This window comes from Pristis pectinata, chromosome 21, assembly GCF_009764475.1.
Source record: "Pristis pectinata isolate sPriPec2 chromosome 21, sPriPec2.1.pri, whole genome shotgun sequence".
In the NCBI taxonomy this organism is placed as follows: domain Eukaryota; kingdom Metazoa; phylum Chordata; class Chondrichthyes; order Rhinopristiformes; family Pristidae; genus Pristis; species Pristis pectinata.
Genome location: NC_067425.1, coordinates 27,090,058 through 27,110,459, shown reverse-complemented (window position 1 = coordinate 27,110,459; position 20,402 = coordinate 27,090,058). Strand labels below are relative to the sequence as shown.

Here is a 20,402-nt window from a genome sequence, read left to right as displayed (position 1 = left end):
CACATTGTAAAACTTTGATATCGTTACTATTTAGAGATGGAGTAAAACTGCAGGCTTTTCCCGTTATTGTTTCCAAAGCAGGTGGATGCAGGGTTGGTGTGGTAGAGGGAGATAGGCCAGAGGGGAGAGAAGATGAGAAAAAGAGGGTGGTCCACGCTATTCTTACCTAGCAGAGTGCACAGAGAAGGTGCGGTGTAAAGCTATATCATTCTGTGCTCCAGCTTCCTTCCTTTACTCTTCCCATAAAATTTAAGGAATTTTAAGCACTTGTGAAACCACAAGTGATGACCATACTTACACAGAGATTGAGGCACAGAGAAAGCTCAAACAAAGATAGTGTGGATAGTATTGCATGTTTAACTGAATACTGTGAAGAAGGGAGATAATCCCATTACAGTTATTTAAAAAGACAAATACAATTGATAATAGATACACTGCAACAGGATCCTGTAATATCATGTCAAAATTACAATATATCTATAATGAGTTTAGGTACAGAACTAAGGGCATGATTTTCCTTTGCAATCTTCCACATTTCAAATGCAGGCTTACATACAAGTGAAAGAAAGACAAACACAAGAACCAGAGAGAGGATGAGGCCATTTGGCCCCTTGAACCTATTCCACCATTCAACCAAATTGCGGCTGATCTGATTTTTGACCTGCACTTCACCTGCCTGACCCCATAACCTTTGAATCCCACATAGCCCAAAAACATCTCTGCCTTGAATATACTTAAGGACTCAATATCCAACAAATTTCTGGGCTAGCAATTCCCAAAAGATTCACAGCCTTTAAAGTAGAAATTCCTCCATTATCCTGTGACTGTGCCACTCAGTTCTACAGGCCCAACCCACTCACTCTCCTCAGAAGATGGCCCCAACCCCTCAGCCCAGGAATTAATCTGCTGAGCCTCTGAATAGGGAGACCAAAACAGTACAGTCTCATCTAAGCCCTGTACTCCATCCCCCCTTGTAATAAAGACAAACACCATATTTTCCTTCCTAATATAGTTTGCTGCACCTGCAATAACTGATAATAATTCAGGACCAAAAAACAGCCCAGATAAACTGAAACTGCGTTCATAGGTCAATCAAGGATTTTCCTTATTACAACTATTTGGTTTCTAAATCGTGGCTTTAAAATCGTAAATTCTAAAGAGCAGAATTTTTATTATAAGCACTGTGTGTTAATTTTATTATTCTGCTCATTACAGTGAGTTGTAGTCCAGTTGGAGCATCATATCTGGCACCCGCAGCAGCAACACTCAGCCCCAAATCGATGGCTGAATTGAAGCTTAATCCCGTCTTCTCCAATTTACTGCAGCTCCCACCTTCAGAACAGTGCACAAGGTGCACCAGCGCAAGATGTTTGAATTCCTCACAACAACACTACAAGTAATATTCCAGCTCATGCCTATGCAAGCCGGGAACTGAACTACACTAGTCAAAGGCTTCTGCATGGGTCTGTTACACATATAAGATATAGGGGACAGTCATCATTCTGGGAAGAATCACATCTCAGGTCTTGCAGATAAAAGGTTAATATCTAATCCAGCTGACTTTCATAAGGATAAAGATCATCTTGTTTCCCGTTCATGATTCAAAGGAAGCTGCTTCTCTGACTAATTCTGATTATTAATATATCAGTCTTCAAGCTTCAGGTAAACAGAATAGCGAATAAAAATAATTACACAATAATTTAAAACTTTCTGATATTCTCAAAACCTAAAGCCAGTGATGAAAGTGGTAAAATTCACTCTACTTAATGATAGTGATGTGACATTTCAATTGAACAAATACATTTATAATTATACCAGATAATGCAGTACTTATTTACAATTAATGTAATAAGCATACATACTGCTGTTCAGGGCCACAATAAAACTAGCTCATAGATTATTTTGTAATTAGGTACAGCAACTGTTTTCTTAATAGAAATAATGTGTTACACTATATGTTCAAAATCATTTCAGTATCTCAATTCTCAAGGAAAGTCTGTTGTTCCACTATTCCAATTATTTCAGTGGGGAAGAGATTGGGGTGCGAAGAAGATCAGGAGGTGGTAGGAGATGGGGAAAGTCAGGAGCAAACAAAAGATCAAAAGGGAGCCAAGGAGAAGTTCAGGATGGGGGTGGAGGAGGGTGTCAGGGAGAAGATCAAGATGTTAATGTTGGATCAAAGGTGCCAGGGAGAAGGTTATGAAGACTGGGTGGCAAGTGCAAACAGGGAGATGCAAGGTATTGCAGAGGACTGAAGACCGTTATGAAAGTAGGTCAGTCAGACAGTCACTACAGATGAAAAGTTAAAGCAGGAACCTTCCTTAAAATAGATTTGTACCTTCGTCTCCTGGGTACCAGCCCAGGAAAGGATGGCCATTTAGCCAACACTGAAGCAAGGCTCTGCCATCAGTGTCTTCACTCATACATCGCACATGTGAACACACCGATAGCCTCTGTGCATGTCCTGCTTAGAGGGAACTTGATTCTAGAAATGCACCACACACAAAGCACACCGTCATGTTTAGCGATATGGTTTTAGATAAAGTTCACTCGTAGCGGATAAAACCATAGCAACTCAGAAGAGAATTTTTAGACATTTATCAATGTACATTAATAGTGGTCTTCCTGTCAAAGTGTGTTATCATCATACCTTAATGGCTTGACTTTTAGCACCTATTCTGTTTGCCTGATAGCATCAAGCCTTTGTGTCAATGATGTCTAGATCTGTGCCAAGAGACTGGATTCACCCTGTTGCACTAAACACTGCTGCATGTGGAGCTCATGGTAATTTGGGTCCCACTCAAATACTCTGAAATTGGTGGAAAGTGATTGCATGAGTTTTTTGATAGATCAGCCCAAATTAAAGACATCCTTCAACACCTATTAGTGCAGAGTGATAGCCGGACAGTAGCAACACACAATGGCTGCCATTCAGGATGGAAAGGCTGTGAAGAGAGAGCAAGATCCCATATTTACAAAACGTGGTAATGCAGTGTTTGCAGTTCAGATGCACACCTGGAGGGAGGTCCTGTGTACCAGGATGGGACAGGTGAACCGCAAGGGCTGGCACAAGAAGAACTCTGCAGCAGGCAGCTGGAGTTATCAAGTAAGATTGAAAATCCTTCACATCCAGCAAATGCACGGGGAATTTCATGACCTCTCAAGGCATATCGTGGAGAACTGCAGACCACTAAAATACTGCCTCTGTGGCCAGCATAATCCGGAGATGTAGCTCCTGGGGCTTAAGGACTACGCTCTACCTGTCTGACTTCTTGCACCAACAGGTAATCTGCCACTCTTGCTCAGTGCCAAACAACAGGAGCCGTACAAGTGGCAGAATCATTGTGGAGACCACCACAAAATGAGATTCTGGTGCCCCGTTATTCTGCGGGCTGCCCTCAAGCATTACCCGGTAGATGTACTGCACAACACGGCCATCAGAAGACAGTGACATATTCTGGAGGAAGAACAGCCAGGAGACACAGAAGCTCAGGGCCAGGAAGCACAAGCAGACAGGAGCAGGACAATAAGCACGCCTACCAGAGCAAGTCCCAGCAGGACACCAACAACCCATCTCCCAGAAGAGCAGGAGGTAAGCACTGACCACACAGGCAATAATGGACTCTTTGATACACCATCCTTACAAGGACCCTTTAAATCACCATCCTCAATTCACACATAGTGACTCTTTCCACACTTCGACCTTTGACAGCAACATAGTTCATCAATAGTCACTAAGAAAGCCCTGATGACACATTATCACTTGCATCCTCTCTTACAGGACAGGCTGGCTGGTTGTAACACATCAATGAATGAATTCCCTGATCCAATTACTGAAATGACTCATTACAACTGCTCTCAGTGGCTTCCAGTTCACTCTGGCATCACTTGAATGAATGCGGGTCCTGAAGAAGTTGTGACCACTTCCTGCCAGGCTTTTCCTATGGAGGCGCTAGAAGATCTCCTGTCCCATCCTGGCACAAAGGACTTCCCTCCTGCATGTATGTCACTGATGAGAGTGGCCAGGTCCCTATCACTAGATCTAGGGACCATCTCCCTCTCCCCTGAAGTCATTTTCCTCATCCATAGTAGCCAAAACTTGTGTTGCCTGCTGTTTGGCTGCCTATGGGAGTATGCCTTTAAGGGCTGGTGCCCTTCTCTGAATGCTGCACAACAAGCTGAGGCAAGGTGTGCAAGATTGAGTGTGGTCCCATCAAGGATGTGCAGGTTCTGCTTTCATGCATGCTTCTGGAGTAGGCACTCCAACTTCTTTGCCAAAGTCTTTTTGGCCAATTTCACAATTTTTTGTGAGACGTCCAAATGGACTTAGCCCTAAATGCAGCAACGGCCTTGTATACCAAAAAAAACCACGAATCAAATCTAATTTCTAGATAAACATCTTTCAGAGTGGAGAAAGAAGTCACACTGGTCTGATAACTGCTGCCATTGTTGTGTACTGGGGAATGACTCATTGGTAAGGAGGCTGATATCATGCGGATCAGTTCAACTAGTCCAGGCTCTGTTAATCGCTGAGGATGCTTTTCAAATAAAAAGGATTGCTGCACACAGCATGAGCATGGATTAAGTGCAACTGATGCCAAGGCTGCCCTACATTTCATTGATTTAAGAGCGTGACTTCCAAAGTAAAGTCTATGTCTACCTCGAGATTCTTCTCCCCCAATTGGTCTGCTCTTCAGAGACAATAGTGCTGTTTGATGGAGGAACTCCTATGAGAGGCTGAAGAATACAAACAAAGTTTGCATGATGACATTAGGCATCCAAATGCCGTCTGTTCTCTATGTGCAGAATTAAAAGCTACTTGAACAGGCAAGATTGTATTAGTCAGAAGTGATCTCTTGAGCAGGAAAGAGTGACAAACAGTAATTGCATCTGACTGATATGAACAGAGTGAAATGTGGTTCTTCCTCCACAGACATCATTGGCACTTTCGCATGCGTGTCCTGTAATGATCAATTAGTTCAATGGCTTTTGCGGAACTCATGATTCCACTTGAGTTCCATGGGGGATTTCTCAAATTTGAATGTGTAGCTCTCACTGGCTTGAAATGATGGTTCTTTAATGCTTCTTCCGATTCCTTGCATGCCAATATTCTCAGTATATTCAGTGATGATCAGCAGGCTAAAGCCCAAAAGCTTTTGACTATTGTTAACACCTGCAGAGTGGAGCTCTTCTGAGAAAAGTGTACTTTGTGCAGAAGCCAGAGTGCTTTAAGTAAGGAGCTATTAATCAGGGTATACAGAGTGGTTGTGCCAAGATGCTCAAGTGATGGGAGCAGGGATTAATTCCTTGAAGCACTACAGGTGGACTGCAAAGTTATGAATGTGGAAATATAACTGTCATCTGGACTCTTCCAGCTGTTTATTAGTGCAGTGTGGTGGTGGTGGTAGTAATGAATGGAGTGTGGAGGAGGTCACTTGTTTTGGAGGGAGACTCAATAATTGTGCAAGGTGTTCATGAGACTCATCATGTGGATAAGGGAAATCCTTTATGCCATTCTGGGGATCGTCTTCCTGCTTTCAGTGGGGCAATGAAGATCTTGTTCCTTCCCAGAGACCTCCCCCTCAGATCCATCATCATCCTCCCAGTCTTGCTGATCCTGCTGGTTTTCTCCTTGTGCACCAGGTTTCTGGGTTGTTAAGGAACCAGCCATTTTCTCCTGTAGGGCATGTTATACAACATAGATGCCACAACAAAGAAGTATCCACACCAGTTGGATATGTATTGTGATGTACCTCCAAAATGATGGAGACGTCAGAATGTTATTTTCAGGAGAGCAATTGCCTTCCAAATCACTGCTTTTGATACTTGTTATACTGATGCTCAGCTGGATTGGTACGAAATGGTAAAGGTCAAAAAGCCACAGTAGTACAGGGTGGTCCTTGTCCATAAAGGCCTGTGCTCTCTGCTGAAAATGTCAGATGGTGCAAACTCCACATTGTTGAAGGAGGGATGGGAGCTGTAGAGTAACATGGATTTGATCATCAGAATGTCTTCACGAGACAGGGATTACGGATTTGTTAAAGGACATAAAACAGAAAGTAGGAATGGGTAATTTGTGAGTCGGTGGGTGCCACAAGGATTGGTGCTGGGGACTTAACAGTTCACAACCTATGCCAATTATTCGAGTGGCACAGTGGGGTAGCTGCTAGAGCTGCTGCCTCACAGTGTCAGAGGCCCAGGTTCAAACCTGACCTCGGGCACTGCCTGTGTGGAGTTTGTGTATACTCCCTGTGACCATGTGGCTTTCCTTCAAGTGCGCTGGTTTCCTCCTGCGTCCCAATGACGTGTGGTTTGTTAGGTTAACTGGCCACTGTAAATTGTGTAGATGAGTGGTAGAATCAGGGGGAAAGTGGGGAGAATAAAAATGGGATTAACGTAGGATTAGTTTAACTGGATTGTTGATGGTTGGTGTGGATTCAGTGGGCTGAAGACCTGTTATGACTATATGAGAGATGCAATATATGCAAGTTCACTGATGATACTGTGCCAGGTGCTAGGTGGCAGTGTAAATAGCAAGGAGAATGCAGAAAGGCATTAAGGGGATATAGAGAGGTTAAGTGAATGGATGTGAACTTGGCTTACGATATATGATGTGGAAAAACGTGAGGTCATCTGTCTCAGTCATGAGTTGTGTACTTAATGCTGGGAAAATGTTAGAGTGCCTCAGCGTGGATCAGGATGGGACATTTTGCATCCCTGAAATGATGATTAATCAAGATTCTCTTCTGGGTAAAATAGATTTAGTCCTCCTATCATGAGTGTGAGCACTGAGTTCTTATATCGATACTTGTTGGGACCCAGTGCTTATGCTGGTGTCTGTATTGTTACCAAGTCATTCCTTTGTCCCACTGTCTCCATCCTAAGAACCAGGATGTATGCAGTGCTCCTGTGACTAGATCATTCCATTGTTACTGTGCTCTTCTCACTTGATCACTCCATTCCTGTCACCAGCTTGTCCAATGTCCCATCACCAGGCCTCCTGCAGGCCTCTATGCCCTCTGCCAGCCAGCACCAATGTTGATTGGTAACCATTTTCCTGATTTCCGGTGGAGAACGGCAGCAGGCATCCTGTATCCACTTTGTGGATATCACCATTATAGCTTTCTAGAAAACAGAGGTGACAAAACTCCATGTGCAACTTTTCTTCCAAAAGCCAACCTTACATCCTTTCCAAATAATTCAGTGACATTAACTTGCCTCAATAGAGGAAATTGTGCAAAAAAACTGAAGAGAACGATAGCAAATGCATGATTTTCAACAGGATATCTATCATTTGGATTGTAGCTCTTTCAGTTGATATAATGACCAGAGTTGTTATTATGCATTTGTTCAGGATGGAAGTCTCTCATTCTTGATAGCTTATTTTTGAGAGTGTTTTCCCTCCCTTCCTTCTCCTGTGACTACAGCTACATAATGAGAACCACTATAGTTTTACCCAAGGATCACAGAACAACATTAAAAATACTTTGCATATGAAATTTATGACTTAGGCTACATGTGGCATATTACACGTTTATGTGGTACAAGGAGAAGTCTGGACAGCCCTGTTACTTCCTTTGCTATGTTATAAAGTAGCTCAGAAGAACTTACAGGAATACTTCTTATGATCATGTTACTATTTGTATCTGTACAAGAACAATCTTTATACAAATATGATTGCTAATTAATGCATGTTTTAGAATTGTGTTATCATCAATTATCTAGAAATTAAACTGCATTTTTCAACATTATTGAACAAGACTCAAACACTATTACTGTACATGTTACTATAAATGTGCATGCTTCTATTATAAGAAAGCATTTCAAAGTTCTAGGGATAGATTTTAGAGTTCTGATCTATGCACTAATAAGGAAAAAACACTTACCCCAAATGAACAAAAAATTCAAAACAGATCAACAAATATAAAATAACATGCAACCAGATTGCTGGGATTTGGAGCAGTTTGCCAGGATTTTGATCCACATATGAACCTAAAATTGAGGTTTGACACTTCTACCACAGACTAATTTATTTAATCACAGCTAGAAGTTTTAGTTCTTCTGATGTTACCTCAGATGAGTCGTACGGGTCCAATTTTCCCCAGGGACTCTTTGGTCTGGATGTGGAGTTCTGTGACATCGACTCAACAGCAACAAGAAGGCCATCACCCTGCTGAACTCTGAATGGCTGTTTCCAGAACTGCTCTTTTTCTACATCTGATGTTCCTGGTGAACTTGAACTCAACTGTTCTGATATTCCCAATCCAGGTTTGTTCTCTATGTTTTCTTGGTATATTACATTTATTGGAGAATTCCCTTGGATAACACACACAGGGTATTTCTCATTGGCAGACTCTTTCATTATCCATTCTACTTCAGAGTCATCCGAGTCCTCCTTCAGAAAATGTGCAAGCTAGTGAAGAAAATGGATGCAAATGTGGTCACATGACCAGAGATGATGAGAGAAAAGCATATTGGAAAAGAATGGAAGAAAAAGAAATGTTAAACTGAACTAAAGTCATAAATTAACAATATGAGAAGTGAAGGCCAAAAAGCAAATTGATTTAACCTCCACCAAAATAACAATATGCTATGAATCTTGATGAATGCCCCCCAAATCACTGTTATTTTTAAAGAAAGACAGCATCTTTAGCAAGTTGTTCCAGAGTGACATCAGCCTGCTTAATATCCTGTTACACTGAAGCAGGAATAGTTCTCTCAATTAATAGACTTGTTCACAAATGTCAAGTTACAAATCCATGGCTTTAACCTTCATATTATAATGTGTACATTTCTCATGTTGTGAATCAGGTATAATTAACCCTGAAGACTGGCAAAAATCATGTTTATACTTCTGAATGTGTAATGAGAGATCTCCTGGAGGGCACCCTCAAATGGGTTTTAGTGTTAATCATTTAAGTACTTCCCCTCATATCACCATCGGTGAAACATTAACGTCCGTAGAAGTGCTCCGTGGTCATTTCCAGAAAGCTGAGTTAATTGATGTCAGAGAGCAGTGTTAGGTTTCATAACTGAGCTCAGCTGAGGCAAGAAAAATATGACCACCTGACTTCCTCTTTCTTACAGCTAGAATATCAGGAAATGCTTCCCCATAGAAACAATAATCAACTTATATACCCCTAAATTAGTGGAAGTAAAGTCCTTGCAATTATTAAGAAGCCAATAGGATGCGGCAATTGGGATGGTGGAGGGGGAACCAGATGGAATCTTTCTGGATAGATGAGTTAAAATTAGCTAAATGGCGTTTTGTCATCCATAATTAATTATATTGTGACATTGTAAAAGATTGCATACATGGTCAGGTGAGGAATGGTTGCAGCTGGGTTACAATCTATAGTCCAATTGCCTGCCAAAGAACACTGTCTATCACAATGAACAGAAGCACTGATGGATGGGTGACTTCAACAAAAGAAAGGACTCAACTGGAAAAATACCGTTAATTTGTTATCAACCATTAATTATACATTCAAATGGTCTCTAATAGCTTTATAAAGCTACAAAATAACTCTGGCTGTGGTGTAAGTAATCTTCGCTGTGATAACCTCAGTAGCTGTAACTCACGGTTATAAACCAGTGGCAGGTTTTTATTAGAATTCCAGTTATAATCACAATTCATTTTTCAGCCCTGGGAGTAGGAATTCTAGTCAGGTAAGAGTTGAGGAAAGGTTTATCAGTTCGTATGGAATACCTGAGGGAGGCCAAGAGTTTGAATGGATTCAAAATTATACCTAGATTTCTGAAATTGGCCTCCTAAAGACAACCGCCCATGTGGCTGGTGTGAGGGAAACTTCCCTAACCTCTCTGGAAAAGAGGCAGCAGTGAATAACAGATTTAAAAAGTTCAGATTGTAAAGGCAAAAATGATTTAGATGATAAGCATGTTTTCCTGTGATATAGTTGTTCAGAATAACATAAAAGAACCAAAATTGACTTATTTACTGCCACACCAGGAGGCAATTTGGCCCATTGGACCCATGCTGGGTCAAGCAGAGCAATCCCATTAGTCCCATTCTCCCTTACTCTTTCCCTGTAGCTCTTACAACTCTCTCTCACACACCCACCAATCCCCCCTTTGAATATTTTGCCATTTACCTAAACCAAGGGGTAATTTGAAGTAGCCAATTAACCTACCAGCATGTCTTGTGGATGTGGGAGGAAACCGGAGCACTTGGCAGAAAGCCATGTAGTCAGAGGGAGAATATATAAACTCACAAAGACAGCACCCGAGGTCAGCATTGAACACTGGAACTGAGACAGCAGCGCTAACTGCTTCGCCACTGCATTGCCCTGTATTCTGTAAAGTGTAATCTGATCGGAAACAATGAAGAAATTTATCTCTCTCATATTAAACAACTCATTACTATCTAACGGCAAATAATACAGAAGGTATGACTATTCAATATAGATTAAAATGAAGAAACATTACACCACATAGATCAAACGATGCAAAGACATTACCATTTGTAAGAGGCTATACAAAGAAGAGGTGCTATTTGGCACTTTAATCATCCATCACACTTCCATGTTAACCTCTTGGTCCTCAGCATTCTATCCTACACCACTGTAAGCCCAATGTAAACTCAAAGAATAGCATCTCATCCTCAATATCACAGCCTGCCAGATTCAACAATCTCTACAATTTCAGATAATGATTATGGTATTCCCATTTAAATCTCCCGTTTCTCTTCGTCCCATTTGCTTTGGGTCAGTATTCTTCTTGCCATTTAATCTCTCCGATCACCTCCTTCTGCTCTCTGCATCTTAAAATTGACTTAATTTAAATGTTTTCATTGACCCAAAACAAGAAGCAGTGTTGTGAACCAAAGGTGCTTCTCTTCAATGCCACAGCTGTGGTATAAATGTTTGCCCTTCTAACTTCTGATTACAGTTGATCATAATTTAATTAGAAGCTCTTTCCACTGAGCCCCACTTGTATAACTGCAGCTCCTGGATTTTGTTTCAATGTGAGAAATAACTCTCATCAAAATACCATACTGTTAATCAACTCTTTCAAAACATTGCTGGAAACATTCCACAGGTCATTCACCATCTGTGAAAAGAGAAACAGTTGATGGGATTGGAAAGATTAACTCTTTCTCTACAGATAATGCTTAAAACCTGTTAAGCATTTGCAGCATATTTTTTTCCTGACTTTACAGAATTCAAAGCATTTTGCTTTAGTAAAATGTTATTATCTGAGAATGGTTCAAAACAAGGAGGAGGTGAAACTGTGTGTAAATAACCAACACATGAACCTAACTAAATAACGAGAAGACATCGAATATATTATGTGCAAAAAGGAGATATTACTATCCAATACTATCAGATTTGTAAAGGTGGAGGAGGTGTCATTGATAGCATTTATTATGAGTAATGCCTGCTCATTACTTACTATCTAACTGATAGAAATGGTAAAGTATTGAGTGGGAACTGTAAACTGAAAGTAATGGTGAGGCATCAAGTGGGAATTATTACTGTGTGGGGTACATGGAAAGAATGAAGAAGCCAATGTTCAGTTCCCAGGCATTACATGATTAACATTTGTGTCTGCATGATTGTTACCTGCTTCTGATCCACAGTAGACCGTGTGGAACTTGTCCTCCTGGTGCAGTGGTCATTGCAGTTGGGATCCTCTGCGTGTAACTGCGCAGGGTGCTCACCATCTTCAGAGTTTGCCTGAGGCATGTCAGACTCTGCCATCTCAGTGCAGGGAGTGCAGTGTAAGCAGAGGGAACAGGGCAAACAAAGAACAGCAAAAGTGGAATAAAGGGAACATGCCAAAAGGAAAGGATTATGCAAAAAAAGGAGAAAAATTAAATGTGATCTGGTTAAAAAAAAATGGCAGCAACATACTAAACAGTTTCAGCAAAATTAATCGGCATGACTACAGATGTCAAATGTCTCCTCATCCATTTACACCACTTTAAGCTCATTTGCCAGGGCAGAGGTACTCTAACCATTTCTTAGAGTCATAGAGTTGTACAGCACAGAAATAGGCCCTTCGGCCCATCATGTCCATGCCAACCATTTTGTCCATCCACACTAATCTCATTTGTTTGCATTAGGTCTGTATCCTTTCATGCCTTACCTATGTGTGCACATCTAAATGCCTCTTAAATGTAATGACTGTATCTGATTCCACCAACTTCTCTGGCAGCAAGTCCCAGATATCAACCACTCTGCATAAACAAAAATGTTTCCTTCAAATCCTCTTTCAAACTCCTTCTTCTCACCTTAAACCTTTGCCCTTTTGTTTTTGATACCCCTGGTACCAAACAAATGAAATATTTCTCACAAGATGACAATCACTTGGAAGTATGGATTTATCATACAAGATGAACACACCTGTTCAAAATACAGACACACAAGTTCTTTACCTTGGGAGGTGTGGGGGAATAAAATCTACCTCTTAAATTGTCAGCAGATCCTTGTTTATGCATGTGACTTTTTGCAAATCTTGCTCAAAATAAGTTCAATTGCCCACCTCCCCGGAATTGTGGCATTCTCAACCCCCCTATTTTAAGGTATTTCTACATACAACCGAATTTCTACTCAATAATAAGTTGGTTACAAGGTGATTATTTTAATTCTGCCACGATCTCTCAGCTCTACCTTGAGTCCAACAAAGAATCACAGAATTATTTTAGCATGGGAGGTAATCAGAAATGACCTGTTCTTCAGAAATCCAGTTAGCCCCAATGCTCCACTCTAACTGTAGCCCTGAAATTTATTTTCTCTTGTGACTATCAAATTCCCATTTGAAAGCCCTGACTGACTCTGTTTCCACCTCCCTTACAAGCAACATGTTCCACAGCATTTCTAGTCTGTGCAGAATAGTTTTGCCTCACACCCTCCCTCTATCTATATTTTGTCACTTTAAATCTGTCTCCCAGCCTCTGAACCATCCATGAATGGGAACAGCTTCCCCTAGTTTACAATATCTAAATGCTTCATGATCTTGTATATGTTTCAAATCACTTCTCAGCCTGTTTTTTCATGTCTCACTTAATAGGTGAAATCTCTCATTCCTGGGACCATTCCACCATATTTTCTCTGCAATTTCTCTGAGACCTTTAAATCCTTCCTGATGTGTGGTGACCAGATTAGATGCTATACTCCAGTTGTAGCCTAATTAATGTTTTACAATTGCTCAACATAACCTCCCTGCTTTGTATGCTATGCTCCACTATGAGGCTTTATTAATTGCATTCCCAACATATTCTGCCAGTTTCAGTAACTGAAGCATATATACCTCAGTTCCTGCACATCATACAGAAATGTGCCATTTAATAAGTGTTGATTTCTCCTTTTCCTTTTGCCCATTAACTTTCACCTGCTACTTGTTTTTTTTAGTTCTGCCAATCTACATCCTCCTGTGGTCTCTATACCACACTTGAGTTTACAGTCATCAGCCTTTTACTCAACAAGCAAAAAAAAAAGCAGGGTCCGAGCACCGACACGGGGATGAACATAGTCCCTACAAAATCCTAGTCTGAGAACCCTTTATCACAATTGTCTGCTTTCTGTCCTCGAGCCAATATTTTTATCCATACTGCCAATAACTCTCATATTTCTCTTTTTTTCCTTTTGTTTTGCAGCAGTGAATTAGGCCATTTAACCCATTGTATCTATACAGATACTACTTAAGAGTAATCCACTCCCCCACTCTCTTCCTACAAAATGCAAACCTCTTCCTTTCAGACACTTGTCTAGTTCCCTTTGGATCTTAATCTGTCTCCACTACTGTCCCTAGCAGTGAATCAAGATGCCTAACCACTTGGTGTGTAAAAGCTTTTCCCTACTTGTCACTTTTTGTTTTATAGCCTATCACCTTCATTTGTTGTTGCCTTGTCCTTGATCCTTCTGCCAATAGGAACACTTTCTCCCTATCCACTCTGTCTACGTCCTTCAGGACTTTAAATATCTCCAACACATCCACTTACAACCTCCTTTCCAAGGAGAACAACCCATTTCTCAGACCTATCGATATAACTGAAGTCCCTTGTCCCTGGAATCAAGTCAGTGAATCCCAAGCGCTCCCACTCCAAATCCTTCATATCCTCCCCCCACATGGGCTGCCCGGCACTGGACAAAACAATCCCATTGCAGTGAAACCAGTGTTATGTAAACATCATTAAGACTTCCTTGCTCTTATATTCAGTGCATCTACAAGGCCTAGGATACCGTCTTACACTGCCTTCCCAATGTGGCATCGTTTAATAATTTCAGATCATAACCACAATTCTCATTGCTTCAGTCAGAAGACGTTGGTTCATTTATTCACACTTGCCTTCTTCCAACCCAATTGTAGTTCCTCCCTTTTGTCCTCCTCACCTCCACCCATAGTTGCTCTTGCTTAAAGCCTACGACATGTGTAATATCCTTCAATTGGAATGAAACATTAATGCCATTTCTCTCTCCACTGATGCTGCCCAATTTGTTGATTATTTCCAGCAATTTTTAATTATATTTCAAATTTTTAGCATTACAATACTTTACATTCTATTTCTCTTATCCACAATTGTAGCTGCACCATGCACATCTATTTACTACAATCATTCAACGTGTGCATTTAAAATCACACCTGCAAAAACATATGCATCATAAACACATACCCAGATGGACCACATAATACTGTTACACATACTGTTTACGTACACTCAGAATCCTCATGCACATCCATCTACGTAAACCCACCGATACATGCACAGAAACTTATAATCTTGTATATTTATAAAAATCGACCCACAGATGCATGCATGGTCAACTATTGAAACACCATGAAAACTTAAGGAATGCTCCAATGTAATATCTGAGAAACATCTCTCCTATCTCACCCATAGGTCTTGCCATTCCAAGGAACGTTAGACCAGCTGCCTTTTGCTTAGCTCTGGAGGTTGACTTCTCACAGCGACTGGGAGGCTGTGCCTGCATGTAGCTCGCATAAACTGTACGGGATGTCCAACATCTACATTGAAGCCCAGGGGCTACAATTAATCATGTCAGGATGATTCCCATTTGTGATAAACGTATTTGCTTCACAATTCCATAGCCAACCCTGGGCAGAAGTCTCTGTTAGCTCTGTAAGTAAGACAATCAATTAGAGCAATTTTTAGGTCAGATAAGTGAGGGTATGTGGACAGGGAGGGAGCAGAGAAAGAAGTGGATGTGGGAAAGAGGAATGCTGCACTATAGGCAAAGGAATATTCCATAATTTAAGTAATGGAAAAGACACAAAAAAAAACTAAGCAAGAGTTGGTGCAGGATGCCAAAATAAGGGAAATAAGCAAGAATAGTGTTTTCCAGAAGAAGAAAAAACAAACAGAACCATGTGGACAGTACAGGGATAGACTCAGAACAGATCTGGCAGCTCAAAGATGGGCATCCATGAGTTGCCGAGGATTATCAGCGACAACAGAAGCACGTACCGCCATTACAACCTGTAACTTTTTGGCCAGCAAATCCCTCACTCTCCTATTACTATCAAACCAGGAGGTCACCCTTGGTTCAATGAGGAGTGCAGAAAGCATACCCAGAGAGCACAAGACGTACAGTACCTCAAAAAGATGGTGCTAGTTTAGTGAGCCTGCAACACAGGACCACATCTGTGCTAAACACCATGCAACAGACAAAGCCAAGTAATCTCCTAACTACTGGATCAGATCATATTTCATTTTATATTTTCATTTATTTTTTCATATTTTCTTACAGCATAGGAGGCCATTCAGCCTGTCAAGTCCATGCTGGCTGTCAGAGTAATCCCATCAGTCCCATTCCCCTACATAATTTCCCTGTAACCCATTCTCTCTCACATACCCATTGACTTCCCCCATAATTTATAGTAGCCAATTAAATACCCAATAGTTTGTCTGGATATCCTGGCAGAAACTCATGCAGTCACAGGACAATGTGCAACAGACAAGACTGAGGGTCAGGATTGAACTTGGGTCACTGGAACTGTGCAGCAGTACGGACTGCTGTGCCACTGTCCTGCCCCAGATCGAAGCTCTGCAGCCCTACCATATTGGTCATGAATGGTGGTGGTCAATGAAACAGCTCCAAGAACATCCCCATCATCAGTGTTGAAGGGGCCCAGCATGCGAGTGCTAATGAAAAGGCAAAAGCATCTGCAGCCATGTTCAGCTAGAAACACCGAATAAGTGATCCCCCTGATTTCCTCCAGAGATTTTCATCATCACAGGAGCCAGTCTCCAGTTAATTTGATTCACTCCAAGTGATATCAAAAAACAGCTGAGAGATTTGGATACAGCAAAGGCTCTGGGATTAGACAACTTCCCAGCTGCAGTGCCACAGACCTACACCCAGAACTTCTTGATTTTCACTCTCGAATTAGCCGTGCCTCTAGCCAAGATATCCCAATACAGTTACAACACTGGCCTCTACCTGACAATGGGGAAAATTGCCCAGGCGTGTCCTGTTCACAAAAAGCAGCACAAATCCAGTCTGGCCAGTTACCATCCAATCAGCCAACTCTCAATCATCAATGTGATGGAATGTGTCTTCAATGGTCTAGCAAGCAGCACTTACTCACAAATAACATACTTACCAATGCCCAGTCTGGATCTTACCAGGACCACTCTGCTCTAGACCTCATCACAGCCTTGGTACAAACATGGACTAAAGAGCTGAATTCCAGAGCTGAATTCCAGATCTGAGGTGAGAGTGACTGCTCTTGACATCAAGGCAGCACTTGACCAGGTGCAACATCAGGACATCCTTATGCAAAGAAAAAATGATTGTGGTCGTCAAAGGTCCATCATCCAGCCCCAGGAGATCACTGCGATGTTCCTCAGAGCAGCGTCCTTGGCCAAACCATCTTCAGCTGCTTCATCAATGACCTTCCTTCTATCCCAAGGTCAGAAATTGGAAGACACAAGAGACTGCAAATGCTGGAATCGGGAACAACAAACAATCCACCGAAGGAACTCAGTGGGTTGAGCAGCATCTGTGGGGGGAAAGAAATTGTCGACATTTCGAGTCGAAACTCTGCATCAGGCCTTGGAAGTTGGCTGATGATTGCACAACGTTCAATTCTATTAGCAACTCCTCAGTCCATGTCTGCATGAGGCAAGACCTGGAGAATATTCAGGCATAGGTTAACGTAACATTTGCATTGCAAAGGTGTCAGGCACTGACCATGTCCAAGAGATGCTAACCTCCTATCCTTGATATTCAATCACACTACCATCGCCGAGTCCTCCACCATCAACATCTTGGGATCACCACTGACCAGAAACTCAAATGGACCAGCCACTGTACACAGTAACTATGAGAGTGGATCGGAGTCTGGGTATCCATCAGTGAGCAACTCACTCCCCGACACCCAAAGCCTTTTCACCATCTGCAAGGCACAAGTCAGAAGCATGATGAAATACTCTCCACTGTGTGGATGAGTGTAGTGCCAACAAGAAAGGACACCATCTGTCTACTCAAATGGGGCCCCATCCACTACCCAAAACATTCATTCCCTTCACTGTTGGCACAGAGAGAGTGTAGCGTGTAACACCTACAAATTACACTGCAACTATTCACCCAGCTATCTCCCAAACCCACAATTATACCAGAAAGGACAAGGGCAGCAAATGTATCTGAACACCATCAGCAGCAGGTTCCCCTCCAAGTCATACATCATCCCAACTTGGAAAGATATCTCTGGCCCTTCAGTGTCTCTGAACTTCCTCCTCAACAGCACTGCAGAAGCACCTTCACCAGAAGGTGTGCAATGATTCAGATAAACAGCTCACCACCACCTTCTCAATGGCAGTCAGGGATGGGCTCACCTCGGGAGAATGAATTGAAGTACCATCACAGATTCTGGACCAGTGCAAAGATTAGGGCAACATGTAGAGGGTTTTAATCACTGATATTTTCTGATTATGAAACTTTTCATCAAATTTAAAGGTTTCATCTTCCCTCTGCACTCACTCAGCAGGAACACGAGTGTGTGGTGAGTGTCAAAGTTAACAATGGGTGTGATTTCACTGTAAGAAAATGATTTGCAGGTAATAATACAGATTAAGTGACAGAGAGGAAGAGACCCCATGTTAATGCGACATCTTGCAGGAATTGAAACTGTTCCTAATCTGCACCAATAATATAACATAATGCAGATGCTGGATTTGTGAAACAAGAACGGAACACACTGGAAATACTCAGCAGGTTAGGTAGCATCTGTAGAGACAAGACATTTCAGAGAGGGATCAGTTTTATCTTGTCACCTCTCCCCACGGATGCTGCCTGATCCGGTTAATGCTTCCAGTGTTATGGAAAGTTATTGACAGGATGAGGAAGGTAGGCAGGCACAACCTCATCAATGATATTGATGGGACTTAAAATGCAAAATGGCCATCGGCACAATCCAATCAGTTCAATTAATCTGAGAAATCAGTCAGGCAAAGCTGAGTCACCGTGAACAAACAAACCCTGGGCAGCTCATTCGCTTGCACTGTAAATCAATTCTAGTTGAACTTAAATTTATCTAAACTTGTCAGAATTCCAATCCATTCAGACGGGATCTCTGAATATCTACAGCACCATTATCAAGTATGTACTGCATAGAATATTACATATTCATCAAAGGACACATAAATAATCAGCAACCTCACACAGAAGCACTTTGAAATTGACCTTCAGCTCCTGTTTCAATAAACTCTCTCCAGACACAGTGTAATCTAGAGCCTCCTTTCAGATACAGTACACTCAGGAGGTATCAGCAAAATACAAGTACTAAAGATAGTTATCAAAGCAGTTTTCCAATAGCTCAGTGTTGTGGTATATCCCAAAAGAATACAGTACAGAAAGGAGGTTGTTCAAGTCCATCCTGTCCTTACAAACTATAAATGGACTTTAGGGTTCTACTTCCTGGCTTTTGGTCCATGGCCCTGCAGTCTCCTCAAGAACTCATTGAGGTACTTTATTTTTAAAAATATGAGTGTTCCTGCCTCCACCACTTTGTCAGGCAGTGGGTTCCAGAACCCTAAAACACTGATCTATTGGAAAACTGTTTTGATAAATATCTTAAGCACTTGTATTTTGCTGATACCTCCTGGGTGTATTTTATTTGAAAGGAGGCTCTAGATTACAGAGTGTCTGGAGAGAGTTTATTGAAACAGGAGGTGAAGGTCAATTCCAAAGTGTTTCTGTGTGAGGTTGCTGATTATTTATACTTCTCGCTACCTTAGTGAAGCAGCCAGCATAATCAAAGACACCAGCCACCCGGGACAATTGTCTCTTCTCCCCTCTCCCATCAAGCAGAAGATACAGGGCACATACTGTACCTCCAGGCTCAAGGACAGCCTCTATCCTGCTGTTAATAAGACTATTGAATGGTTCCCTTATGCGATGAGATGGACTCTTGACCTCACAATCTACCTTGTTGTGATCTTGCACCTTACTGTCTACCTGCATTACACTTCCTCTGCAGCTGTGACACTTTACTCTGGATGCTGTTATTGGTTTTACCCTGTACTACCTCAATGCACTGTGTAATGAATTGATCTGTACAAACGGTATGCAAGACAAGTTTTTCCACTGTACCTCGGTACAAGTGACAATAATAAACCAATACCAATAAACCATCCACAATGGATGGAATACACAAGGCATCCTCTTAGCATCAATAGCAACACATGCAAAGCAGTTTGTGTTCATTAAGGTTTTTGATAGACTCAAATGGATATGTGGTGTTTGCATTCAATTTTATACAGTTAATGTATCTGCACAACTGCATGTGTCGACCTGGACGTGCAAAGGGGAACAGAGAGGCAGCATTACAAAATAAAATTTTAAAGGAATGGCAGTATTACAAATTTTGTGTCTTGTTTAGGTATTCTGGTAGATCAAGTGATGAATGACACATTGGTCGGGGGCAGGCCATTTTAGCTTCATGGTTGTACCTACACTTCCCAATATCTAACTAAGGCATAACCCAGTGGGGTAACATTGTTAACCCTTTATCATATTAAATATATACTATTGCCTAAAATATCATCATGGTGAGCTTTTTATGAGATGACTTAGTGCTCACTAATTCCCTCGAGAAGGTATGTCAATGGAAACTTAGATGTGACTGCCAATGATAAGTATTATGAATGTGTCATGAGTGATTATATGATGTTTTTGCTGATCTGCTAGTACAGGCAAAATTGGTGTGCCACAGAGGTAGACAAGAAGATACCAGAATTTAACAGTAAGTAATCTATAAACTGTGTTGACATTGAGCTCAAGAGAGACACTCCCAAGTACTTCTAGGGAATAAATTATCCCAAAAAATGTGATGTATCCCAGACAAAGAAGGTAGTACTGGCACTGAGTGCCAACTCTCCAGATGTAGACCCACACTGAAAGTACAATGACTTGACC

The 20,402-nt window shown here is 41.5% G+C and overlaps 1 protein-coding gene across 3 annotated transcripts in view; it reads right to left on the bottom strand.

The window, feature by feature from the left end:
- LOC127581224 (septin-4-like) overlaps nt 1-20,402 on the bottom strand; it is a 70,056-nt gene that overhangs the window by 38,628 nt on the left and 11,026 nt on the right. Inside the window, exon 1 of one of the 3 annotated variants that reach the window (XM_052035385.1) lies at nt 8,072-8,407. The exons of the other annotated variants lie outside the window; for them this stretch is intronic. Coding sequence (XP_051891345.1) covers nt 8,072-8,362 — 291 coding nt within the window. The 5' untranslated portion in view covers nt 8,363-8,407. Of the gene's footprint in view, nt 1-8,071; nt 8,408-20,402 lie in introns of those variants that run through there. 3 annotated transcript variants of the gene reach the window in all.